Here is a 27,264-nt window from a genome sequence, read left to right on the forward strand (position 1 = left end):
CTGAGCAAATACAGACACACAGAGAAAAATCAAATCAACAGAGGGAGGATTTTTAACAGTCCTACCTGACATGGATCGTCACAGGAGTCTCGCTCGCTCACCCCCTTGAACACGTGGTACAGTCCCAAGATGTGGCCCATTTCATGGATCATGGTGTTGTGGTGGCCAATGGTACCAAAGTAGGACGGGTTCAGAACCATCCCTCCTGAAAACATGAAAACATCTTTTTACATAATGCTTTGAACTATTTCAATCTTTTTGTCCTTTAAAAAGACAGTGACTGTACGTTCAGATCAGAATCAGCTTTATTGGCCAGGTAGGTTTAACACAAGGAATTTAACTTTGGTAGACTGTGCTCTCTCTGTATAATGTAAACAACAACTACGAGAGAGCGCAGTACCGTGGCAACCATCCACGGCGCCATCTCGGCAACGAGCTGTCTTTAACCTAAGCAGGATTTTTCTCATGAACATTTTAAATCCACATATAAAACCTGATGACTGTAAATGTAGTTAGAAATGTAACATATTTAAATTGTAAACTACCAGCCGTGTGTCTCTGTTCACTGTTAGTTCAGCCTCCACCACAGCAGGCTGGCATTTTGCAAAAGAGAAACAGACCAGTGCAGCACTAAGACAAGGAAAAGTGACATTACAACCAATTAGGACTGAAGTAAAACTTAAGTGCTCGAAAGCAAACACAGAACAAACAGTAAGGCGGTGTGGTTTGGAAGAATCAGGGCCATTTTTACGCACTTTAAAACAATCTGTTAGTGGAAGATGTTTCATGGCCTGTTGGAAGAGTCAGTGTAAATACACTAATAGAAATGTCTCGTTCAATGAAGGAAATGCACAAAATGACTTACAAAGTTAGTCTTTTTTTTGGTCTCGAGCCTTAAGCAAAGAGTACAGTCTGCATAAAGGGAAAATAATGAGACAATATAATGTAAGCTTGAGCAGCTGCTTGAGTCCCTTATCCCTTATACCATACTTTGATCTCCACTATCTTGTTTTCATGATCGTGGGAGGCCAACTTGGTGATAGAAATGGAGACTCCATGAATTGCCCAGCTCTACAGCATGCTGTCGGCTGAGTCACGACTGAAGTCTGTAGTGACATGACAATCAGTTAATGCGGTGGGATGGTTAGACTTTGATGTAATTCAAAGTAGTGAACTTCTCGCAGTGTGTTAAAGACGACATCTAGTGTCTTTATTGGATGAGGTACTACGTAATTACTTACACTTAATGTTGTAAACCCAAGACGCTAATAAATCTCCCTTAGTGTTGTACTGAGATGTTGGTTTGAATAAATTGTTAACTGAGGCTTTGACTGACTCAGCAGACATCCGACAGCCAATCAGAATAGAGTATCAATACACACAATGGTAGACTATAAAAAATGAAAATACTGTCCACAATAGGTGCTTCATGGATGTGAATCTTCAGTGTTAAAGGTATCAGAATCACGTGATGCGCACAGATTTTAAGCTGATGATAATCGGCCTTTGGTGAAGCGCATGTTTGATCACATGAAGTCGGCCCCTTGCTGAGGTTACAGGTTGTTTTTGTAGCTTTACTGTAAGTTGGTCTGTTGGTCATTACAAAGCAGGATTTCTCAACAGATCTTAATGAAATTTGATAGAAAGTTAGTACATGCACCATGAACATCAAGGGATTTGGATTTTTTTTGGCACGGCTCTGAACACAGTGTTCTGTTTTAATTATTTCTTCAGAAGGCAGAGATGAGGCTTTCTGGTGCATGTCTGCTGATGTGCTGTGAAGCAATTCTTCATCGTTTAAATGCAAATCAGATGTTGATTAAAAGTACCGAACACGTTGTCTTATAAACTTTTTAAAGTAATCCAAAAGCTGTGAAAGCGCTTCTTAGGCTGCCTCGAGTCGTGACACATGTTTTTTTGCAGCATGCTGATAGTAAAAGAATCCAAACCAGACATGGCAGTTATTGGTTTTCTAATAGGAAACATCGTGTTTAGTGGTGAAGACATCGAACAATGAAGACATTAAATACACACACTCTAAACAACGAGGCCTCCGGAGACGACTTGTCATCCTCTAACTGATTTTTAAACAGGGACAGATGCTGAGCAAGTGAAACAAATCACATGAGGGAGACATTCAGCGGAGAACTCAAGTCAACAGTTTACTTTGAATATATATCATCCACTCAGACAATAGAAAGGGTTACAGTAAAGTCCCCTGTTTTTAATAAATGTCTACTGAGCGCTCATACACGTTCAATAACTTATCATAGAGTATCGTTGTTATCGCTTGTTTTTGTCTCTGAAGAATGAACCGGAGGAGATGTTGTGACTACAGGAGCTGGAGTCTGTCCCCCTGCTGGTCAGATTTAAAACCGTGTAGATAATGAGAAGGGGAATTCAATATCTGACTCATGGATTTGTATTCCTTGTGCTTCACTCGTTTCTCCCGAGGTGGTCGTTAGAAAATACGACGACGCAGGAGGCAGTCTCTTCATCTTTTTATCGTAAGGTCAAAAACTTGATGCAATTTTAACACCTCATTTTTCATCTTAAAAGTTGGCTGCGTCCCATCATGTGACCAGTATACCAGTATAAAATGCTGCCTCCAGCGTCAAACATTGCACGCGACCTGATGTGTTTAAAAAATGTCAGTCCGTTTATTGTTTAATGCAAGCTTTCCTGGAATACATAGAAACGCAGACCAGGCTGGCTGCCCCTCATGGGGTCAGAATAACCATGTGTTGAAAGAAAACAACAGTTTTATAGTGTAAAGTCAATAAAACTTGTGAAGTGCTGGACTGAATGAAAGACTGCTTCATAAACCAAGCAGTGACCAGCGAAGGTGGTCGGCGTGGCTTGCTTGTTGACAGCAGAGGAAGAAAGAGCAGTGAGGTCTCTAAACTATACACTCTTTTAGGTTGAACTTCTTTTTTCTACTGGACAGATATGGACCGGCACACGACTGTGAAGGACTACATCGGAGACACTTCACTCTGCTGGGAGATGAAATCACCACGAGATTGATTTCACTTACATTCACAGGATTTACTCTCTCGCGTACAGCGGCGTCTCTGATGAGCGATCTGCAGTTTGTATGACGAGTTCCAGTAACGTTTCAAGAGGCGGGACTAACAGCAACTTATTAATGTAAAACCTTGTAGCTCATTTCAAAAGCAGACATGAAGAATGAATAACAAGGATGGAAGAAAACCTCTGCATCAGTATGATTTTCACACTCAATGCATCTCTAAGTAGATTGATCAGGTCACGTGTGTCGGGGTATCTGGAGGACACGTGGACATGTGACATCTTTGTCCATTCATCAGGAGATGTTTATATGCCTGCTTAAAAAGCCTGACTCAGGTTGTTGTGTTGATATAATGTGAGACCTTGTTCTAGACTTCAGTGTATGTACGAACGATCTCTGACCATTGTTGTTTTTGTAAGCTGGTACTGCCATGAATGCATGTGAGAGGGATCTGGTCATGTGTTCCCCACGTTGGATCTTGGAGGACACGAAGTGCAGCGGACGAGATGTTGTTATGGATCTGACAATAAAACGTCATGACGTGAATGTTTGTATAATTCGGAAAAGTCATCAGTGGTACTTCTGCGAGGAGAAATCACATTTTTCACACTTGGTTGTTGAACATGCTCAGGCTGAAACAAACAGGATCCTTTGAACATGCACTGAGCTGTCAGACTGAGGGGGCTGCCCACAGCGACCTGCCTTGCTCAGGAAGTAATCTGGCACCACCACAGCTACCAACCAATTTCCAGACTTTGTCCACACCAGGGCATGAACACTTAGCTACTGCCGCCCCCAGGAGAAATGCTTCCACTGACGCTGTGGCAAAAATTAATAAACAACAGCTGGCTTATGGTAATGACTTTAAGAATGGTAAAGAATCCACACCAGTGTTTATTTGTTGGGTTGATCAGGCTTTTCCAGTGGAAAGGGCACTAATGATTGGAAGAGGAAAGAGGTGGTGTGCCGGGAAAATCTCTAGCCACTCTAATTGTTCTCCACATCTCATTTGGTTATTAAAAAAAAAAAAAAGAGGTCATGGGATGGTGGGCATCAGGAGAGGGGGCTTAAGGTGGAATATGCAGTAGTGTGATGTAATGTTTCCTACCTTGGTGGGTAAGAGCTTCCTTTGCCCACGGCCAGGTTGCAGCTCCTGCCAGCTCCTCACGCACTGAGTTGCTTGCGAAGAAAACATTGAGTGTGTCCGTGCCGCTCAGCTCAAGCTCCTCCTTCAGCTCCTTCACACTCATGTAGGCTCTAAAGGAACAACGAGAAAGAAAATCAAAGCATTTCTGAACACATGTTTTCGTCTGATGTAGGCTTTACAGCTAATTCTAAAAAGTCATGTTCAGTGCCTGCCATAAATGTTCATAAAAAAAACCCAAAAAGAGCAGTAAGTCCACAATTAAAAGTGTCCCTTTTAATCACAGTGAAGTTGAGAAATGTGGTTGAGTAATGTGGCTGTGTATATGTACTAATTGTTTCTTATAAATGTAGAAGAGGAACAACTCCACCCCCTAAGAATAAATAAATCAAAAAAGTGTATCCTTATCCTTAAAAAAATGAAAAGCTTACTTTTTAGGACACGTCTACCCAAGGTGAAAAAAACACAACAGAACTTTAATAGAGCAGGGTGAAGTGAAAAGTCAAATGACTTACTTCCATGATTCAGAAGATAAACGTGACGTACTGTGTGCAGATGATGCAGAGGCTCTATGACACGTGTGTTTAAGTGTGTGAATGTCAGTAACTGAGAATGTGATGAAAACTTTGCCTTATTGAAGTCAACCCTGTCTGTGAACATCTGCTCTACATCTGGTGCCATTATAATCTTGATACCCAGGGATACCTTGAATTAAGCAAGAGCCAGCTCCTTTAGATAAACCTTCATTTTCATTATGTTCAGTTTTCAGTTTGATCGAACTAAACAACCAGACACAGATATTTGGCAGTAAGATATTCTTAATGCACCCATCAGGCTAATCATAATGAACATCATGCTCACCTGTGAGTCAACCCAGCATTCTCTTAATTATGCCAATCTTTGTATAACTCTCAGTCTTAATTCAATCAAAACTGATGCATCTCTTTTTCTCTCCGTGCATTTTAACATGGGTGTTAATGGGAGAATGAGGGCTTTTGCAACCAGCCTCAGGTTAACTTTCAAGGAACTGCATTTTTTTTTTTTTGCATTTCTGCATGGGCTTCTTTGCTACACACCAAAGGTTGCTGCTTGATAAAAAGTTGGTAAAAATGTGAAAACATTTCGGTTTTGGAGCTACAGAGGTAGCCTGGCTAACAAGCAGCTGAGAAACTGCCTTTTATGCACATTTTATGCTAACCTAAACTAAAAAAAAATGTCTTGGATGAATCTTCAGCGGATGCACAGAGATTAAACTTCGAGGAGACTTAAATGGTTTCTGCTCACTGTGGTGCAACTTAATACCAAGAAACATAGACAGACTTGTCATGTTGGTGTAGGTTAAGTCTTTAGCAGGAAACAGACTGCTTCCATCTGTCTTTGCCTGCATGTAGTTTCCAAACCCTAATTGTTTGAATTGGTCAGGGTGCTTTAACCACTGTCCCCCCTGCACGCCCACACCTCCCACACCTTTCTCTCCCACTGTGATTAATTACCCAGGAGGTACTTTGATGTGTGACGCCGACTTTGTTTTTCCTTGTAGTGATGTCACATGTCATATTCATTCTTTGCTTTCTTAGCTGGACAGCAGTCGCAACCGTAACCATGAGGCGTTACGGGGAATGATAGACTTGATAGTCTCACTGGCTGTGGAAGTCACTCACAGGCATGATTGAGGGGAAGGTATTACATGCTCGGTCACTGTATGGCACTGTGTGTTTGTGTTGCATGTACTTACATCTGCTTATTGTGAAGGGTCATATCAACTCATGCTAGCTGGCTCGAATCAGGTCATAATTACAAAAATACACTTTGGTAAAAGTACAACTGGGGCTTAATATTTCCTATAAAGTCTTGTTTCTTCTTTTTGCTGAGGTAAAGCTTTGGATTAGAGTGGTTTCAATGTTTATAATGTAATGGATTGTTTTATGTTGTCGTTCTGAAGCAGGGAGTTCAACTTTTATGTGATTGATCAAGTGCAGCTGTTGGACTAACAGTTCAATTAATAACGCCATACTTTAACCTTTACCTCAGCTGCCTTACGTTTCTTCAAGTTTTAAGATGATTTGTCCCATGGTGGAGTTTACCCTTTGATCAGGCTCGTCTGCATGACTACATGTATTAATGCTCGATACTTATTGGAGTCTTGAAATGTTTAAAGGTGAGATAATCTGATTTAAATTACGATTCATTAAAAGTACTGTACTTTTCAGCCTTGGCTCAGTGCTTGTTTATTGTTCCAACAGCCTGAAGGATATACAGGTGATCTTGGGACTATAATGTCTCGGCTTTCATCTGGGGAAAATTTAGATGGATGAAATATCCAAGCCTTAATCCCCATCCTTCCTTACACTGGAATCAATGCATCATTAAAGGAGGCACTTCACCTCTAAATTGGTCCAAAGGTGTTGCTCAGCCAAGCGCCCTGCCTGTGTGTAATCCTGCCCCTAATGCAAACCCTCCCTGAGCCGCTGGTGTTGTACTATAAATAAGAAAGTGTTTTCTCAGGCCCTCTGCCTGACTAAATGAGGTTTTAGATTTAAGGTGCTTCAGGGAAACCCTGCACTCGCTACATTACTGACGCTGAGTTCAGCTGAGGCTGCATGCAGTATCCATCACCATGGGCTGTGCAATTACAAGTGACAGAAAGTTGACCACTAAAGAGTTGACTCTTCAACTTCTGAGACTCAGAGGATGCCTCAATGGAAGTCGATGGCCAAGCTGGCAAAAAAATAAATGACCCAACATGATGGAAGAGAAAACGCTGGTTATGATCTGAGAAAATAACCAATTGTGGGCAAATCAAATAGTGTGTGAATCAACGGCAGAGTCAGCACTTGCCCTGTTACCGAGTCAAACTGTTGCTGTGTGTCCATTTTAAATATTGTTGTTGACTAGACTGACCAGCTGATGCTAGCATAGCATGGCAAGCAAGGGGGTGTGGGGGGGGGGGGTTCTGAGGAAGCAGTAAATTACAACACCAGGGCCCTGCAAGTTCATATGCTGAGTTACACTCTCAAGATGTACTAACCAAAAGCTGCAGCAAATCTGGAAATGTGTCTCATCCTTAATGGACTTTAATGTCCCCCACCACCCCATCACTCCGTCTCCACCTGTCTTTCCCCTTCATGCTCCCCTTTCTTTATGCTAACGCCAGAATCTGCAGTGTACCTGGCCATCGTTTACGAATTTGCTCCCAAAAACAACTTTGTGTCATGACAGCGGCTGGCTTTAAAAAAACACAACAACTCTGGCCTGTTACTGTGTACTGGCCAGCAGCAGCTGCACACATATAGTGTCCTATAATCTTTATACCTGGCCAAGCACTCAGAGAGATGCGGGAGGGGGAGATACCAGAAACCCAGATCCAAAACATAAAAATGGTTCAGTGCTCAGTGAATGCCAGAGAAATGTCATCCTCACATTAATTCTCTCCTTGCCTGAGAAAGTTGCAAGCTAGGATGCACACACACACACACACACACACACACACAAAAGCATTTCAGAGCACTCACACACGTAAGCGTTTTCAACAAGCCTGGGTCAGGATCTTTCAAGGAGACCCGCACTACTCCGCCGGGCCCAGTTTTACGACACCCTGTTCTCTTGTGTATTGGTTGTTCTTCTCTGAAGGCCAGGAGCTTATAGACAGGACTTCTGGCTACATTCACTGCAGGAGTTACATCACAGCAGAGAAGAACACACATACTGTGACTTTGAGTTTTGCATAAAAAATCGGAACAGCAGCCATATTTATGCCTATCATGCAGGCAAAAAAACATCTGTACAAAACCAGATCACATCCAGAGCAATGATTCATAAACACATGCTCAGATCAGCTTCAACATATTACACTGATCTCTCCAATTCTTTTTCATATATCAAACTAAAACTGACTATTACTGAAAGCTAGGTGGGGCGGGCTGTGTTTTCATTTGTTCTTTTGAATGTTCCAAGCAATAATCATGGAATGAAATCAAGATTGAATCAACCAGAATTGTATGTAATTGACACTGAAGGACCAGAACCCTTTCTGTGCAAAATAGGCGAGCAGATTGCTGTCTGCTGTCCAACTTTTTTCATTAGTGTCCATCTCCTCTCTGCAGGGTAGCGACCTCCGGCTGAGAAGGGGGAACCTCAGACCATGACTAAAACCCAACCAATTTTTTTACCTATCTGTCTCACACTGTCACGAGAGGACAGCAGAAATTCATATTCACTTTTGACACCGTCTCAAAAGTGCATTGAAGACCACACACAAACCAGCCAACCTTTGTTTTGTATATTTTTACTCATTTTGTGTCCCCCATGGAGAGTCAAATCGCCATATTGTTTTACACCAGCAGCCTGTTTCACATTTGCACTGCTGCACAACTCCTATCCTGGGAGCTTCACGCAGTCTTTCCCTCGGACACAGTTGGGAGGTTTAGTGCCCTGCTCAAGGGCACCTTGTGTTTCATAAAGTGCTCCTTCACCCAGCTGTGGTCTGGCCTGTCCACGTGCAAAGTGCAGAGGTGCACACAACCTTTAAATCATAAAGTGGGCAAAGGGAAATCTTTGGAGTTGAAAATAAAATGTCCTTTGAAGGACTTTAAATCTAAAGCCTGCCAGTGGGATTAGCACCAGGGCCACAGCCCAAGGAGACTGTGAGGTCCCAAACAGACACACTACCTTCAGACCAACTATTCTGTCAGTCAAAGGAACTAACTATCACAATAAGAGACTCACCTAAACATTGGATAAAATAAACTGTGACCTCCTTTCACCTTTATTAGTGTTTTGTGTCACTTGTGCCTTCACTGTATATTTGTAGTTTGTCTTTCTCTGTTACCTGCTGACGGACAACAGATGGAAGCTAGCCCTTCTACTATAATCGGGTATTTTTAACAGCTGTAATTGTTACAGCTGCTTCTTAACATGCACTGTCCCAAACAAATAAACAAATAAATAAGGAGCATGGCCGCTCTGACTGCACAGACAGAAAGCTAAAGGCTCGCCTCAGCTCCAGCTGTTTGCCTGTTGCTCGGTCGAATCGTCCACTGGCAACTACTGCCTCCTGTCTCTGCATATTTATGCTCCGGCCCCTGATTGCCAAGTTGCCACAGGTGTGTTCAATCGCTGCACTGAGGCTGAGAATTAGCAACAAACAGCACTAAGGCACATACAGTAGCAACCCCTTCAGCCACCCATGGGTGACGTCCCTGAGACACTGAGATAGTCAAGGTGGACAGAGGGGCTGAAACTTTTTTAAGTTGTTCATGTGTGTTTCGTGATTTATCGGCAATCTGGCAACTTTGGTATTTTCAGACATGCAGACTAATAAGTGTAAGTGAATGCCTTGTTCACAGCACTATTATATCCAGTATTGGTGTAGTTGACAGTCTGCATGGCTTTTTCAGGTTTTGATTAAGTCATGCAGGCGACATGGTTTGAGTTTGTAATTCAGCACTCGTATGCAGTGAATCTTCTCATCTGCTGTCAATATAAATGTGCGTATTTGGATTCTTAATAATAATGTTGTAGGGCCGTCAATTACCAGAGTTTTGCTGTCAGAATTAACCAAAAAGGAAGGGGCTCGGAAATGACCTTGAAATGAGAGAGAAATGCATTCATGCGTTGTCGAACACATCGGAAGAACACGCTTTCCAGTCATAAAATGCACATGAACACGTGCCCAAGTCAAAACAACAACTCGGAAACTCAGAAAAGAATTAGGTGCATTCGATGTCAGAATCTTTTATTAATTCAAATATTGTAAATAAATTTATCGCTCAAATGTCACTTTTACATTTCACTGATCTTCTTCATAGCATCCACGATGTTTACGCCGTTGTTACAACATTCTGACTTTCCGAACTGAAATCACTTAAACACACTGAATTCGGTAGAACGACTTCCCAACCCGGAAACTTGGACCACCCGAGCAGCACATGAATGCAGCAAAAGCCAGGTAAAAAGGGAGTGTTGGCAGGTATGTTGTTCAGTTAACCTTTCAGTAAAGATTCAGGGCCCCTCTCTTTTTTCTGAATTCTCTGAATCACGCAGCTCATCAGTCGATAAGCTGTTTTATTGATCAAGCAGTGCTGTAGCATCCAAGCAGACCTTGGTGATCGAGCCTTCAGTGCCTCAGCTCCGACCCTCTGGAACTCTCTCCCTGCCAAAATCTGCACTGCTGCATCTCTGGACATTTTCAAAAAGCTTCTCAAACAATTCCAGTTCACCAATGCATGAGCTAACATCACATCCCAAACAATGGACAAACAAGATCTCTGCTTACAGTGCTGAGCTGACTAATAGCCTGTGTGACTAACGTACTTATTAATGACAATTACCTCATGCAACCCTAATTCAATAATACCAAACTGTCCCTTTAAGCACATTTGACAAATGTGTACAAAAAAATGGAAAAAGTTGGAATTATTTCTGATCAGCACAGTATTTTGTAGGGAAAAAAAGAAACTGAACAGTAAAGTGTTGAGTCTCACCTGTCAGGGGATTCAGGGTCGAAGCAGGTCTTGAGGACGTCTGTGACCTCTGGGTCGCAGCAGTCTCCATCATCATAGTCATAGTGTATACTGTTGCACTCCATGTTACAAACTCCATCCTGTCTCTTCCAGTTGTAGCAGGGTCCCAGTCTAAGACAGTCCCCTCCATCATGGCCCGTCCTCGGATGGTCACACTCAGGATCACATTGCCGGTTCCCAATCTTTCCAATTCGACAATTGCTGAGGATAAACCGTTGTCGGAGGCTTGAGTTCTTCATGGTGTGGACACTCAGATCCAGGCTAATGTTGTAACGGCGAAAGGCCTCAGTTAGAATCCGGTGCTGAAGCTGGATCTGGGCTTGGGACACGGTTGGGTTTCCACCATCGTTATTGGAAAGGTTGACGATTCGGTAGCGTATTCGCTTCTGTGCACGGAGCTGCCAGTTGTTGTTGTAGCTGAAAATGATGTCAGTGTTGTCGCAGGGTGTCAGGCCGCAGGTTGGGGGTAGGAACGGGGAGACAAGTTCTGGTTCAGGCACTGGAGTGGTGATGATGGTCGGATGGAGGCCAACTTTGTACGGCGTCCACAGTTCTTCCACCTCAAAGGTAGAACAAAGTCCAAGAATAGCTAATTTCACTGAAGTGACTCGACAAGAAATGTTCTATAAACCACCTAATTTGATGACTGCTAAATATTTTATTTCTACAAACAACCAATTATTAGAAATAAAATATAGTCCCTTACATTGCTGAAGTCAGCCCACATAGCCAGGAGCGGTTCACTCTTGTCGATGTGAAGTGGTCGCTTCAGCAGGTCCTCATGAGAGCGAGCGTAGCCCCACAACACCACACCGCCGATGTGGCCCCTGAAGCTCTGTCCTTGATCTGATTGGTTACTGCCAAGAAAGAGGGTTCTGCACGTCTTCATGAAGGGACTGTAGAGATTTCCCGACTGGATGCTGCTTTCTCCTACCTGGTAAAGGTAAAGCAAGGGTGGAAAAACAACAAAGAAAAGATGTATGTGTCGGTTCTCAGTCATCTAGGTCATGGTAAATCAAAGCTTGATCCACTAATAAACTAGTGTGGCTCTGTTTGATGACATCATCAAAGTTTTCAACAATAGGTCCAATGTAAGGACACCAGTTTATCAGTCGAGAGTAAAATCTAAGTGACCAAGGTTTCACAGCTGCCATTGTTGTGCAATTAAATTTTTTTAAACCTCGTTTTAGGAATTAAACTCTGGGCCTTTAAAATCTCTTTTTGGCCCCCACTACCACATCGATCAGGTGTTCTGGCTTTCGTCAAAAGAAAAAAATTTAATCCATTTCAGCAATTCAAAATCACTATTCATTTGTGATGGATTAGGATTGTCAACTTTTTCAACAGTTGTTTCAAAATGATGCAATCTCGATTTTTTTCAAATGATGGATGTTTACCAAAACTCTGAAGGAAACTGAGCTTTCAGTTTTACCAAAAGCTGCTCAAAGAAAAAGAGAGAAAACACTGGCTAAATTAAGTTTAGCAAAATTTCAGAAGCCTCTGTTCTTTAAATGACAAGAATACTACAAAAAAAAGTAAGCTTTACAAATCCTGCAGATCTTTTGTCATATTCTTAACAAAGACCTGCAGTAAGTTAAAGAGAAGGAGCAGTGTCTAAATTGCACAAATATGTTGGTAATGTGTTGGTACCAATCGCTTGCCAACATATTTGTGCAGTCAAGCATGTGCGCCAGACATTGCCTGCATTTTTTGTCCATGATTTTTTTTTGACTGTGATACTTTACTAGTAGCATATCAAACACCAGATCTGTTAGCCAAAACTAAACTATTACTTTTCAAAGGATTGACAAATGAGAGATTGATTTAACCACTCACTCTCTCTCTGTTCTACAACCTTTCCGGTAACTGGGATGGACAAAAATGTCTCAAAAACAAAGGAGAAAGTATCATTCAAGCATAAAGGTCATTCTTAAATTGGAAGAAATCAGTCATAGTTTGGAAAAATAATCTCACTCAAGGACCGCTCATCAGTTTCTAATAAGCCTTTAGTCACATCACACAGTGTTCATCAGCTGGAGTTTGCCCAGTTGTCATGACGATGTCACTGTTGACAGGTGAGCTCAGTAGCTGTCAGCTAAAAGGTTGAGGCATTTGAGGTTGTTATTGACATTGGAAAGAGATGAAGATCAGGGTGAAAGACTCTGAAAATGGTGTAGGTGTTGGACTCTGACTCAGGTTTGCTTCGTCAAAGTCCTTTCGTTGTATTTCAGGTTATTAAAAGTGGAAAGGAAGACAATCAAACTCAACCAAACTGTGATCTGAAGCTCTACCGTGTACTGAAACCACACACCTTAGCTCCATCAACATACAGGGTCATGCTGCGGCCGCTGTACACGGCCATCAGGTGAGTCCAGGAGTTAGCTCGGTACCGCTGGTGACTGTAGACCGTGGTGGATTTTGCGGCTCGGTCAGTACGAACTGTAAAGTAGAACCTTGCGTCTTTGGTGCCGGCGGGTTCCACAGTGCGGATGCCTACTGACCAGCCCTTCTCACTCAGTGAATGGGAACAGTTGTCAAAGACACCTACGGCAAAGCGGAAAAGTTTAATATATTATGCTGAAGGAATACTGGTGGAGGAAATATTTATCTGCAGAGATGAAAATGGTAATTTCACAAAAGGCCATTGGATGATGTATAAACGGATCCAAACAAGTGATTGCAGTCCTCAGACAAATGATAACAGACGAGCAGAGAGGTACAGATCTACATCTATATCGAGTAAGGTAGACACAGAGAGAAAAGACAGAGTCGGGACAGAACAGAGAGGGGAAGGAGGACGGAGGTTTTTCTCTCAGCCAAGGCAAGGCCCTGATGTTTCCATCTGCTGTTGCAACAGACACACACAGATCCACATCTGCTCCCCAGATGTTTAACGCTGGGACATCGAAGGGTCAGGGAACCCCTTCACCCTCCTCAGCGCTATATCTGTGTGTGCCTGCAAGTGTGTGTACTTACACGCAAGTACACGCAAGTGTTAAAGTGGGCAATTGTAGCAAAAATATCCCAGAGGAGGTGAGCCAGATTCATGTTGAAGCATTTAAATCAGTTAAAGACAGCATGCCGCTGGAAGGCTAAAGCTCTGCCAAAAGAAAATGTACATGACACTGTGCCATGTGCCGAACACATTATTACAAACACATAAATATCAAGCGATGCAAATCCACAGAAAAATGTTGAAGTGGATCAACACCGCAATTAATCTCAAAACATAAAGTTTGAAAAAAAAGGCATCCTTTAAATTCAGTACAAATCTTGATCACGAAGTCATTTCCTGCTGGATCTGTTGTATCGTTTTACTGTCTGCTGTAGGTACATCATTTGATGGCACAGGTCGGGTTGGTGGGGCGTGTTTTTGAACAGTTTCCAGCGTTTTCATGCAATAGCAGATGGTCATGAACCAAAATTTGACAACATTTACAGTCGTGTGCAACAGGAAACATTAGGAGTTTATGGGAAATGTGGGCTTTATGTTGTGATACATTCTCACAACCACACACAGCGGTCAGACTTGTATACTGTGATTTGAAATTGATTCTATAAACTCCTGGTGTTTTAAAGCTCCCTTTTTTAAGGCAAAACACCTTCAAATAATAGAGCCCTCTAAAGTTGTTCTGGCAAATATTCAGCTATTTTGACATTTACCAGACAGGGGGAAACGTTTTACTTTAAGTTATACGTTATATTTCTGGTTGTGGAAGTTTGATTTTTTATTTTTTTTTTATTTTAACTCTACCAACTCCTCAGAAAGACATCTGACTCCTTCACCCAAGACAATAACTGCTGTGTTGACTAAATGATCAAGCGTCTGTTACATGTTGTGTGCGAGCTGTAACGCAGCTACCTGGTGGTGCTAGCACCGCTTACGTTAGCAACACTCTGGACGATTCACTGAATTCAGATTTGCATTTTGAAATCGACTGGAACAAATATTTACATCCAGTGTAAAGGAGGCTGATGAGAAAGAAAGGCTGATGTTAGGGCCAGGAAATCTGAACGATTGATCAGAATGAAGCTAAAATGCTCTGCAGACTTATTGTAAACTGTTTGGCGATAATTCTCAGTCACTTTGGAACTAAAGGGAAAACCCTCCAAAAGCACTTATAGACCTTTTATTTAATGTACTTGTTTACTTATTCAACACTTACTTGACACTTAGCTATTACTTAGCTATTTCCATAGAAACATGATGAGCTGCATTTTTACTAAAACGAGGCAGTTTTTTTTTCAACCCAAAGATAAAGACGAAAACCAATTTGGAATTTTTGAGGCCGATAGCGAAGTTAATGATGTGGAGACAAAAAAAATGTTATACCGATGTTTTGTCTTCAGCCTGTAGTAATAGATAAATATCGATTTAGATATACACATTTATCGTGTTGATCCCTCAAACGCAGTAATCAAACACTTGTGGAAAAGATATTACATGTAGAATGATGGTCACTCAGCTGGAAAGTAACTGAGCATGTTCGTGCATCACCACTTGACACTCTGGAGAGAGATAATGATTGTTGTCATGCATATAGCGCCCTCTGCTGGTGATAGCCAGAAAGAGTACAACAAGTGTGCAAGTGTGATACAATGAAACTGAAATTAAATGCTTCTTGATTGGTGACTAATTATGGTAATTTGGGAGCATATCGGGAATGAAATTAGCAGATACAGATAGTCACTTGATATGTTATTATCGGACGATATCAACAGCGGGCCGATTAATCGGTTGGGCTCCTTTTTTCAACATCTAGCGCTATTACATCACATTAAGCAAGCTTGGAGATCTATTTCACTTACTGTAAGTCTCAGTTCTCAGTTAACCTGATTTTAAGAGGTCATTTTAACGTTGTACTCTATCAATACATTTTTTGACACTCAGCATTCTTTGGACCCATAATTCTGCAACTTACACAACAACGCAACAATGAAGGTTGAAATGCACAAACAAATAGATTCATAAGATCATTGTTGACCATCAGAAGTCAAATCAAGGTCATGTCATGTCTGGCAGAAACAATAGGCGTTTGTTTCTCACTGTTTTTTGTCAGATTCCTTCAGGACACTACAAAGAGAAGGGCTCATGCCACAAATGCCGCCCTCACATAAGGAAGCAATGAGGGAAAAAAAAGTTGAGTAATGGAGTCGGATCTTTGATCAGAGTAAATGTGAGTGGACGTAACAGTTTGTGGTCTCCCTCACTATCTGGACAGCTGTGGTGCTGCACCAGAGCCCTTTTATCCTCTTCAATTTGTGTGATGTACGTGTTGTTCTGTCAAATGTGCAGCTCCTCAAACGTTACATTCTTGATGCGGCCTCCTCAGAACAACAGGGATGATCATTTTCTTCTGAACAGGCTCGTTAAATCAAGGGTTCATGGTATTAATGTGTCTGCTGTTGCTGGTCAAAATAACTGGAACAGTCAAGCTAACCATGGAAAGAGAGAGGCTCGGTAAAACACAGCAGGAATTTAAATGGTTGTATAATGACCCAGTTATTAGAAGTGTGTTTCCATTATGAGAATTAAAAAAAAATTGTGAAAGAATATTTCTTTCAAACGAGTGTCTAAATTATAATTTCATTCATTTAATGTAAACATTATTCATCAGCTAGCTCTTGGATTAGTTTATGGCTCTTGGCTATGTGTTACAGGGTCCCGGGTTCAGATGGCCTAGTGTGTAAGGTCATGACCTTTGTATGGACACTATAGTTCTCAAAGGAGGTGACCTTTGTTCGAGTCCAGCCTTTGACTCCTGTCCCTCATGTCATTCCCCGCTCTCTCCCTGACTTCCTACTCCTCCCACTCTCCTACCCGAAAATGGCAACTAGCTAAAAAATAGAAATGTCATACAAACAAGACAAAAATGGAGATGTTGCATTTACTGTTCCAGTAGTCCATCAACATGTGCGCTTATTTTCCATAAGTGCATCTGAGCGCAACCATTCTGAATAATCAATGACGGAAAGAGTGCGGCTCCATATTAAATGCTGTGTTGATAACTAAAGGTTGGCTATTCAAATTAATTGCTCAAGGCAGAGGTTTTAATGTTCAATGGGGGAATCGCTCTCTTTCTGCTATGAACTATTCAGACTGGCTCTGGTGGCTAGGCTAGCTTTGTTAGCTGAGGTAAGCTTTACAAGCTAACTGATGTCATCAGCAAGCACAAGTTTATGAAAGGATTTTATAGTCATTCCAGTGATCCCACTCAAACGTTGAGTACACTGACAAAAGAAACATTAATTCCTTTGATGAAATAAACATGATTCAATGTACATGTTATAAAGCAAGACCTGGGTATTCATTCATTATGCACCATGGTGGTGGGAGACTGGTGTGACAGTCGAGTGGTAGCCAACATGTCGCTGGCCCCCTGGTGGCATGACGTCAGCCACAGCAGATGACACTGAACTTAAAGCACATGTCGCTGTCTACTAGCAACTACAGACTCCTCCCACTGCTCCCCAAAGCACCTTTCACTCTTGCACACAGCCATGTAACACACAGCAATGTAACACCATGTAACCTACTAATCCCTAAAAGGGGATTGTTTTTAATGTAGTTATAAAACTGACATACATCTGATTGTAAATGGTTTTATCATCAGGCTTCAGCAGCACTCTCTGCCCTACATGTACAACTTCTGTGCTGGAGAATACTTAGATTTGATCATTTTGTATCCTTTAGTGACATATACCGGCAAACTGAATTAAATCAAACTTCTCTCCGGTGGACAGGGATAATAATGTTTCTAATTTACCTTCAACCAAAGTGACATTTTTCTTAATCAATGGCAAATCATGTATCAATATATCCATATCTTCAACTATTGGCTGATCGATCGCTCTGCATGGAAGCAACGGTTCTTGTGCTTGACTTCACCTCACAGGATGTCAGTGTCCTCATATGCAACTCGTGGTTGTCTTACTGAAAACTGATTTTGTGATGAAAGCTTTAAACTAGATAACATCCATCATACTCCCTCAAGACAAGACATCATTTTCTGTTTTGTCCCCAATATTAAGGTTGTAAAATTTTCCCAAACCACATGCTTCAACACTTTTCTATCAATTCCAAATTGGATCAAGCGGTCAGTGAGCAACATGTTGCCAATTGGTTTGTGCAATCTACACAGTGTGTTTGCCTGAAACTTTAGCGAATACAAATAAGAAGTACCCAAAGACTGGGTACCTTGGACTCTCATTTTTGTACCCATAGTACCACAACAGGTATCAATAGTGTTTGATTTTATGGTATCAAAGTTTACAAATCTGTTGTTGAGACTGTAACTCTAACACACTAGAAAAAAACGAAACAAGTTTAGGGCTAATTACAATCAGAAATACATCTAAAAAATGACAAAACCCTGGACAGGAATCCAGAGAGGTTATCGTTTAAATTAGACAAACTGTTTCGATTATCATTGTTCTGTCAATCAGCTATCGAGCGATTAATTGGCTAGTTAACGACTAACAGGCTATCATAATCACAATTTTTGATCACTGTGTCACATCACAAGAAGCAAACAAAATGAACCCCATGAACTCAGCTTGAGCTCTGTGGTGTCAACCACTCTCTCTTTTTTTGGTTGGAAGGATTATTTACGCATCATCACAACAGATTGCTGTTAGAGAACTGTTGTTGTTGTTGTTGTTGTTGTTGTTACTACTACACTAAAGCTGTCACAGATTATGTACAATGACTTACAGAGCAATTAAGTAGATTTTAAAGTAGAAGAAATGCAGCAGTATCAGAGTGAGCGGAGAGGTTGACAGACCAGAATCATCGTTATGATCAGTTTCCACTCACCTGCTATGACCGCGGGGTTGCTCTGTCCTCCCTCAGGCTTCACCCACAGCTCCAGGCTGAACTTGGCCCTCGGCAGCTCCACTCCTGCAGCGGGCTTCAGCTTCAGCTGCTCCCGGCGTCCGCTGAAGTACAGGGCGGTCATCCAAGAAGGGGGCACACGAGGCACGGGGCTCCCCCACGTTGAGGAGCTGCCAATGGGCAAGCTCGCCGGCGGATCATCGTCCTCCACCTCCCCGGAGTAGTCCTCCGTACCGTCCACCGGTGACCCCGTGGAGGACTGCAGGTCTCCATTTCCCTGTTGCAGCCTGTAGAGGACCTGGAGCCCCCGGGAATCTGTTGAGCTGTCCGGGAAAACTTTCTGCCAACTTGAATTTCCCTCCTCCTCATAAGGAAACGTCGATTCGAGGCTACGGATGAACCTTGAGTTGGAGCTGCGTGCGCTTTGCTCGCTGCCTGATGACGAGTCGATCTCTCCGGCGTCTTTACGCACAGAAACCCCTGGCTGTTTCGTGACATAATCTGGGTCTTTCCTGTCCTTTTCAGAGCTGTTATCAAATACCCGCTCGAGTACCTGATCGTATCCGTTTCCTGCTCCTGCCACCACATTTTCCCTGTTGCCCAAGCCTCCTTGCTCCTGTCCCGGATGAGCGACCCGGTGCGCCGCGGTGTCAAACCTGCATCCTCGTCCACATTCCGCAGGCGCGCTATTTACTGTGTTCAGCACTCTCCGGGTCGTGTGCGTCTTTGGACGGGCCGCTGGAGGGCGGTGTTGAGAAGGGGAGTGGGAACGGGGTTGCCGCCGGGACCTCCAGACTTTGGAGACGGTGCAGGGTTCACCTGTTTGCCTGGAGAGCTCCCGGTCTGCCCGCCGAGCCATGGCGCGTTTATACCGAGTGAGTGCATCGGAGCGAACCGAGCTGAGCAACCACGTGTTAGTGATGAGGACGAGGAAAACAGCCAGTAGTCTAATCGACAACATTTGGCAACGTGTGTTTAAAAAGGATAAATGGGAATTTTTTGTTAAGCTTTTAAAAAAAAAAGTGGATATAAGTTGTACAAAGAGGGTTTCCCACCAGACTTAATTTTTAACAATTAAAAGCGCACATTAACCAAGTGGCCCAATAAATCCAGATGTTTGGGCTGCCTGTTTTGGTGAACAGATCAAATTAATTTAAAACTTTCAGTGCATTCCAAGTGGGATCACAGTCAAAGTTACCTAAATTGACGAACGCCGAGTTTCTTGGTATATATTAGGTCGTGATTTTTAAAAATAAAATACGTTTTACGCTCAGAAAAAAAAATCTAATCTTAAACTAAATTAAAATCCACACCCCTGCATGTTTCGCAGACCTTCAGAGGCGACGCTTGCCTCCTACCTATTCATGCAGCGTGCACTGTCTGCAAAATATCTGCAGCCTCTGTAAGTAGATAACACGTCCAAGTTTCTGCGTTTTAGTAACACAGTAAATAAAAAAATATAGTAAACGTAATAAGGCTGATGGGAAAAAAGAAATGGCCAGAAAACTATTTTATAACTGCGCAAAATGTGGATTCAGTTTTCTTTGTTAGTGTTTTTAAATGAAAGCTTTTATTTGCATTAATGGATCAGGTACGACTAGTTCTTTTCACTCCATTCTGGCTTTGCACTCAGCCTCTACTTTGCTTTACCTGACCATTGTTGCATCATTTAGTGCGTCCTGTTGCAAAAAATATGACTGCAAGGTGAATCAGAGAAATAAAAGAAAAATACAAAGTCACTCCAGAGGCAGTGAAAAGTACAAATATCTGTCCTACTTGTTGAGCAGAAGCTTTCCTATAAATTCACAAAGTAGACAAAAACAGTAATTCCGTCTGCGCGGCAGCTCCTCTAGGTTTTGTTGTGCGTCTGTGCGCGCTGCAGAGAGTGACTTGCTGCTCCTCTGCACCGGTCCATGCAGAAGTAGTAATATCCTCCTCCATTCACTCCTCCATCTCTCTCTCTCTCGCTCTCTCTCTCTCTCTCTCTCTCTCTCTCTTTCGCTCGCTCTCTCTCTCCCCTTCTCTCTCTCTCCCCCCTCTCTCTCTCCTTCCCTCTCTCTCTCTCCCCCCTTCTCACTCTCCCTCCCTCTCTCTCTCTCTCTCTCTCATTCTTTCAAATCCAAAAGTTGTTTATATATATATATATATATATATATATATATATATATATATATATATATATATATATATCTGATATATATATCTGATATATATATCTGATATATACATCAGGGAGCCCCTGCCCGCCCTGACATCACTGGTAGGGGAAGTGTGGTGGAGGTGACGGAGGGAGAGGGGAGGAGGATGGGGGGGTGCGTCCTTCCCTTGCCTCACACTTGAGTTTTACATGGGAAATCCTCTTCTCTCCTTATTCGCCTGCCCAGTGCTGGCTGCGCCTTGCATCCCTCTGATGCAGAGCGGGAGGCCAGAACAGGGGCTTGTAAAGTTTATTTATGTATATATTATTCCATCTACTCGTCCATCTCCAGTGGTGGTGGAAGGAGAAATCAAACTCAAGTCAGAGCAGGACAAGCGCAGGCTACAAATGTTCTGTTTAACTTCCAGTCCTGCATGGAAAATTTCACTGACAGTGCAACATTGACTTTTCACTCCATTTGTTGTTACAAATTGCTGTGCAAATATCAGTTTGCATGCTCATATGGCATGCACTATTATAATATAATATGAATAAATAAAGTTAAATGGTTCCTTACTCATAATATTTCTGAGTAAGGAAACATTCGACTGTAATACTTTTAGCATTATGTCAGCTTCTCTTGCACTTTTACTAAACAACATTTTAGGTCATTGCCTTTTTTTATGTGCAGCATTAATGGGAGAACGGACAAATAGAAATGTACTGTAAGCTCTGTTACTGGATGATGCATTCACATGTGAGTAATAATTTTATGAGCAATGAATCATATTGATGATTGATATTATGTGTGAAATCTGCAAGTGAACTGTAAAACTGCAGGGAATAATGTGTCTTCCCACCACTATCCGAGGTTCTCTTCTGATCCTTATGATGGTGGATGAATGACAGTGGAGGTGGAGGGCTTCTTGCTCCTGCCACACAAACAGAAGTGTGTTTGATCTCTTCTTTGCTTCCTCTTCCTTCTTTCTTCCCCTCTCTTTAAAGTGAAGGAGGTGAGGTTTCTGTAACCCACCCCGTCCCTCTCCCCCACTTCCACTGCCCCACACACACACACACACACACACACACACACACACACAGACCCTTCTCTTGCTCTATACCTGTCTCACTCATGCTGTGGCTCTGCTCATTGGTATAACAAGGACGGGCACAACATCTGTGTCACACATGAATGGGGGAGTTTTGGGAGCTTTTTAATCATCCAAATATGCTACCTGCTTTGTGCCGAACTGTTTGACCAAGTCAGAGCTGAGAGAAACGGAGTGAAAGTAAGAATGCAAGTGAGTCAGTTGGATTTAGAATAGCACCTCTCACAGAACAAGGTCATAAAGTGCTTCATAAAAATAAAAAAAAAGCAATTGTACAATTTACATCAGGCATACAAAAGCCAGGGTGAAAAAAGTTTCTTCAGTTCCATTTTGAAGGCACAGAGGAAGCTGCTGAGCGTGTTCCAAAGTGTTGTAGCAACAAATTCAAAGTCATTTTTAGTTTTCATCCGATCCGAGGGACAACAAGTCGCCTCAGGAGACCTGAGGGATCAACTGAGGATGCATGGATCATCAGGTCATCATATACCCTGCTGCTGGATCTGCAGGGTAATATAAACAAAACAAGAATCCTTAAGTGAATTCTGAAAATGTTTGGGAGCCAATGTACTGTGAGGATAACAAAATTGGAGTTATGAGTTGTTGGCTGGACCCAGTCAGCAGTCTGGCATCGGTGTTATAGATCAATTGTATACGGTTGAAGGAGGATTTACTATGGCAGGTTAAAAATATTAGAAACAGGAGTGTGTCCGGGATTCAGTATGTTGATCAAAAATAAGTCCAAGAGTTTTTTAAATTTGCTTTCAAATAAGAACATGTTACTCTGCTGTTGTTACTGTTACTAATACTATCAACATTTCACTATTTTCAAACCTTAATTATCAGATCATAATTCAAACTCAAAAATTACAGTAGGCTAATTGTTAAAGGCAGGTTTGATCATTTTTTTTTATTTTGAAATAGCATTCCCTCAGTGCTCCATCTGCACCCACCCACTCCCCTGAGTGTGGGCTAGTGCACGCAAGGCACAGCGAGCGAGCAAGGAGGTGTGATTGGTTCATCAGATTGGCACCTCGTGGCAGACATTTGGTCGCGAGTTTTTACAAGATCACAGCTGCTACAGATGATGGATTTTCTTTGTTCCTTTTTCAGAGCACACGAGTTATGAATTTCTGTCGGGACCTAAAGACCATTTCAACCAAAATCTTAAAAAGTATATGTGGAGGAAAGGACCTCCCCTGCCTTTAATTTGAGCATGTTTTCGGACAAATGAATTACATTGAAGATCAGTTTACTCATCTTTTGTCAAACTTTCAACCTCACATTTCCCCAGATTCTCCATGTGCTAATAAAGACTGCCATCAGTGCTTACAGGCTCCCAAGAAACCAAATAAGAGGACCTTGAGATACGTTCTCCTTGTCAAACTAACTTTTCCATCATCTGAATATCATCCTGTTTTATGTTTTCTATAAATCTCACAATCAGCTACAGCCTTTATGGTCACCTGTGGCCACATATAATGTTTTTAATATAACAGGGGAGAAATGAAATACAGTTTTTCCTTTCATTCCTGCTTCGCCAGCAAATGAGGGGACTCCACAGAGCACCATGTCGGGGAGTCTACCTCACACAGAGTGTCTGCACCAACCCCAGTTTTATCTTCTGCTTAAATAGAAAAGCCCCTCAAGTGTCGCTTTAGTATGCCCACACCTTTTTGTCATCAATCATCAATCTTTATGTTTATGCTGCTTTAATCATACATAGATGAATACTTAGCTCTTTACAGATAGATTGCAAATGGAAGAAAAAAGTTTGATCTGGAACCACGGTCTTAACGGAAAAGACAGGTGTGCTTATGCAGATGTTTCCAGACATTGCAAACTAAATCCATACTGATTTTGAAAATCACAGAAAGACTTTGTCAGACTTTTTGTGTTCTGCCACTTTGGGATTTGAAAGCTTGATTCTTTTGCAGGTTTCATTTGTGCATTTACATATTTCTGTTCATGACATTCAGACCCTTTTATTCATGTATTATGATGCCAGCGCTCAGGCTTATTTGAAGTTATAGACATACTGTAAGGCAGCGTTTGCAGCTCCACACCTTCAGAAAGCTGCTTTCTTCTCCCCCGGACCTTTCTATTTTTTTGTCATGCTCAATTTGCAAACAGCGCCCTGGCTTGGGGCTGAAGATGGAGATGGAGGAGGAGGCCGCTGGCAGTTATGGCAGGGGCCCCCGAAGGGGCAAAAACGGTTCCTAAAGAGTGGGAGGCAGGAATTCCACAATCCCAGCTCGCCTGACTGAGGGATCTGCCTGCTAAACATTCAGCTTTTTCTGCTGGCCAAGTGTCCTTTGAAATCCAGCTGCAACTGTGTTGAAGAAAAAAAAATCGAAACAAGAGAAATAGGAGGGGTGGGTTATAGAAAAAGCAACAAAAAAGGGAGGGAAAGGCAGGATGAAGGAGAAGAGAAGGAGAGGAAGAGAGCGACAGAGGGGTGTGTGTGTGTGTGTGTGTGTGTGTGTGTGTGAGGGTGTCTGAATGGGCGTGCTCCACCGGGGCCTCACCCCCCGCTGTAAGGGACCTCCACAGATTATCCTTCATCTGAGCTTGTCGGTCCTGACCCCAACAACCCCAAGGCCCGCTTTCTGTCTTCCCCTTTCCCTCTCTTTCTCTTCACACACACACACACACACACACACACACACACACACACACACACACGCACACTCATTTCCGTACTCACTCCCTCATTTCTCCACACACCCTCATTATTTTGTCCTTGTCACTCACTCTGTCTCTCTTACTTCTCACTAACCTCAAACTGCACAAACACCGCTCACCCTCCACATACACACACACACACAGACAGACACACACACACACACACACACAGACACACACAACCTGGTACCTCATGCAAAAAAGGGGGACCCAATAGGAGAAAATCTCGGCTGATGTGCCGGACAAATGAGGAGGGGAAGAAAGAATAAAAGGGGAGAAAGAAAGGAGGCGATCTTTTCAGCACCACTGGTATGAAATAGAAGGAGGGGAGGGAGCAGGCTGGAGGGGGACAGATGCAACCTGGTGTGTATACAGTACTGGAGGTGTTTGGTTTGGAGTCAGAGTCAGTTGTTGCATGTGCAGAGTATTTCAAGTGTTCACATTATGACCTTAGAGTCATATGTGTGTCTGAAGTTGCACACTCCTCTGTATATTTTATATTTATTCCTGTCTGCTCTGTATTTTCTATCCTGATCAGACGAGATGATTTAAAAAGCTCTGATTTTGATTGTGTGATATAATAACACAAGCATATCTGACCTATGTGGAGTGGAGAGAGGTTGATTTTACTGCACAAGGTGGAATTGACTCTGGGATGTATCCAGTAATTTTCCTCTTTGCTGAAAAGCTTATTAAACATCCTAACTGAGCTCCGTAATGATACATATAAACTTCTTCCGCAAACAAAAACATGGGAAAATCCATGTAAGCGCGTGCCTCCACGGAGGACCCCTTGTTTGCCCACGTGGAGGTAAAAATGGAAAAGCAAGTAGCAGGCTGGATAAACTGTGAGCGTGAATATGTTAGTGCTCCTCAGGTTTTATTTGCAGAGCTGCAGGTGGATGCTTGAATGACACGACACTGTTTTTCTTGGCTCCACCGCCGGCTCGCACTTTGTGGATGTGACCCAGCCGCTTGTTTTTTGTTTTTTGTTTTTTTTTCAGGTAAAAGCAATATCAGCTGGAAAAAAGGACATAGATGAGGAGACACTCTGTATTCAGGCGACTGAAAACATATTATTCCCTGAATATTCCTTAAAGTAACCTGTGTGTGTGTGTGTGTGTGTGTGTGTGTGCGTGTGTGTGTGAAGCACTCAATATGATAAAGAGTTCATCAGATTTTCTGAATGATATTTATCATGATGCTTTTACAACCTGTTGATCTTATACATCACAAGACTTCACTGTGGCGTTATTGCATCGTATTAATTCCACTCATCCACTCTGTAGCTTCTTAATCTGTGTATGAGGCTCGTCTCACAAAGGGAGCGGGAGGTGGATGACCCTGACTGATGAAACCTTTTGCTTGTTTTCGTCTGATGGTCCTAAAATAGCTCAAACTGTTGATGGAAACGTTAACGTGACACGCTACTGCAGCAAAGCCAGTACTAATGTTGTTAACTGACCAGTAGCTGTTTTATTCTACTCCTTTATCTATTTTACATAGTGTAAGTTTGTTTTGCTGTTTCTGTTTTTAACTGTTTATCGCTTTTTATTGTTGTAAAGCACTTTGTGATCTTTATCTGTGAAAGGTGCTCTATAAATAAACGCTACTTACTTACTTAACTGACGTTTATGAAGACTGTAAAATGTGGGAACCGGAGGATAGCTGGTCAAAGTCACAGCATGGATCAAATCTGGACATTTATGGAAATTAGTCTGGTATAGCTGAGGGGTTCACTTCCTGAGCACTGCCAAAGCGCTCTTGAGCAAAGCATTGAACCCCCACCACTTTCCATGCATGGCCCCCTCACTCTGACGTCTATTTGTATGTCTGTATTTCTGTCATCTTATTTCTCTTTTCTCTCCTTATGTCCTTTTATCTTCCCTCTAACTTTTAGCCCATCTTAATTGTTTTATACATATTATTATTTGATTTGCTGCTCGTATATTTCTTTATTAAGTCCAGTTTCTTTTTACTGCTTCAGTTGTTTTTATTGTTATGTTGATGTTTAGCTTCTACCCCTCTTATTGTTTTCTGATTTCTATTTTTACAGCTTCTCGTCTTTGTTTTTTGCTTCCATCTCTTTGAATTCAGAATCAGTAATACTTTTTTTAATCTTGTTGGTTACGATTTCTAAAAACACAAAGCAGAAGAAATATAATTATATAAATCAAATATTAATCAAATATAACAGGAATGTAAGTAAGATATCAAGCAATAAGTACGGTACATCTTAATATCACTTTGTGCTGTAGAAAGTGCTTCTTTGTTATTGTAAGTTATTATATTGCCTGAATTTGTGGGGTTTTTGTTGTAGTTGAGCTGTTGTTTTATTTTACTGTACAGCACTTTGGTCAGCTGTGGTTGTTGTGCTTAACAAATACAGTTGGTTTAGATTGGATAGTTGGTTGGGTGCCTCGTCTGTGGGTTGCAGTTCATCTGTGACCCGGTTGGTAGAGTGGGTCGTCTCTCAATCAGATGTTTGGGGGTTTGATCCTGCAGCCACATGCTGCTTCATCAGCCGCATTTAAACGCGTATGAATAGGAGAAGTTAAGACTGATAGACGCTTTACAAAGCAACCTTTGCCATGAGTGTGTGAATGGGTAAGTGTGACCTGCAAGAGTTGTCAGAAGACAAGAAAAGTGCTAAACAAGCTCAAGACCATTTTGTTTATTTGTTATCCTGGCACTGTTGTTGTTCTGGACGAGTCAAAATAAAACATTTATATTTTTCTTTAATTATTATTGTTGTTGTTATTTTTAGATCTTAATTTGTGGCATTTCGATCAGCGCAGTACAACTC

General features: G+C 42.0%; 1 protein-coding gene across 1 annotated transcript in view; it reads right to left on the bottom strand.

Moving 5' to 3' along the window:
- The window catches only part of pappa2 (pappalysin 2), an 83,661-nt gene extending 63,246 nt beyond the window's left edge, over positions 1-20,415 (bottom strand). Inside the window, exons 1-6 of the mRNA XM_079347773.1 lie at positions 18,513-20,415; positions 13,008-13,240; positions 11,403-11,630; positions 10,658-11,256; positions 4,140-4,288; positions 66-205 (exon numbers count right to left, since the gene is read on the bottom strand). Of these exons, the coding sequence (XP_079203899.1) occupies positions 66-205; positions 4,140-4,288; positions 10,658-11,256; positions 11,403-11,630; positions 13,008-13,240; positions 18,513-19,491 (2,328 nt within the window). The 5' untranslated portion in view covers positions 19,492-20,415. The remainder of the gene's footprint in view (positions 1-65; positions 206-4,139; positions 4,289-10,657; positions 11,257-11,402; positions 11,631-13,007; positions 13,241-18,512) is intronic.
- Between the last annotated feature and the right edge of the window lie 6,849 nt (positions 20,416-27,264).

The sequence above is a fragment of the Symphodus melops genome (genome assembly GCF_947650265.1).
Source record: "Symphodus melops genome assembly, chromosome: 7".
NCBI lineage: Eukaryota > Metazoa > Chordata > Actinopteri > Labriformes > Labridae > Symphodus > Symphodus melops.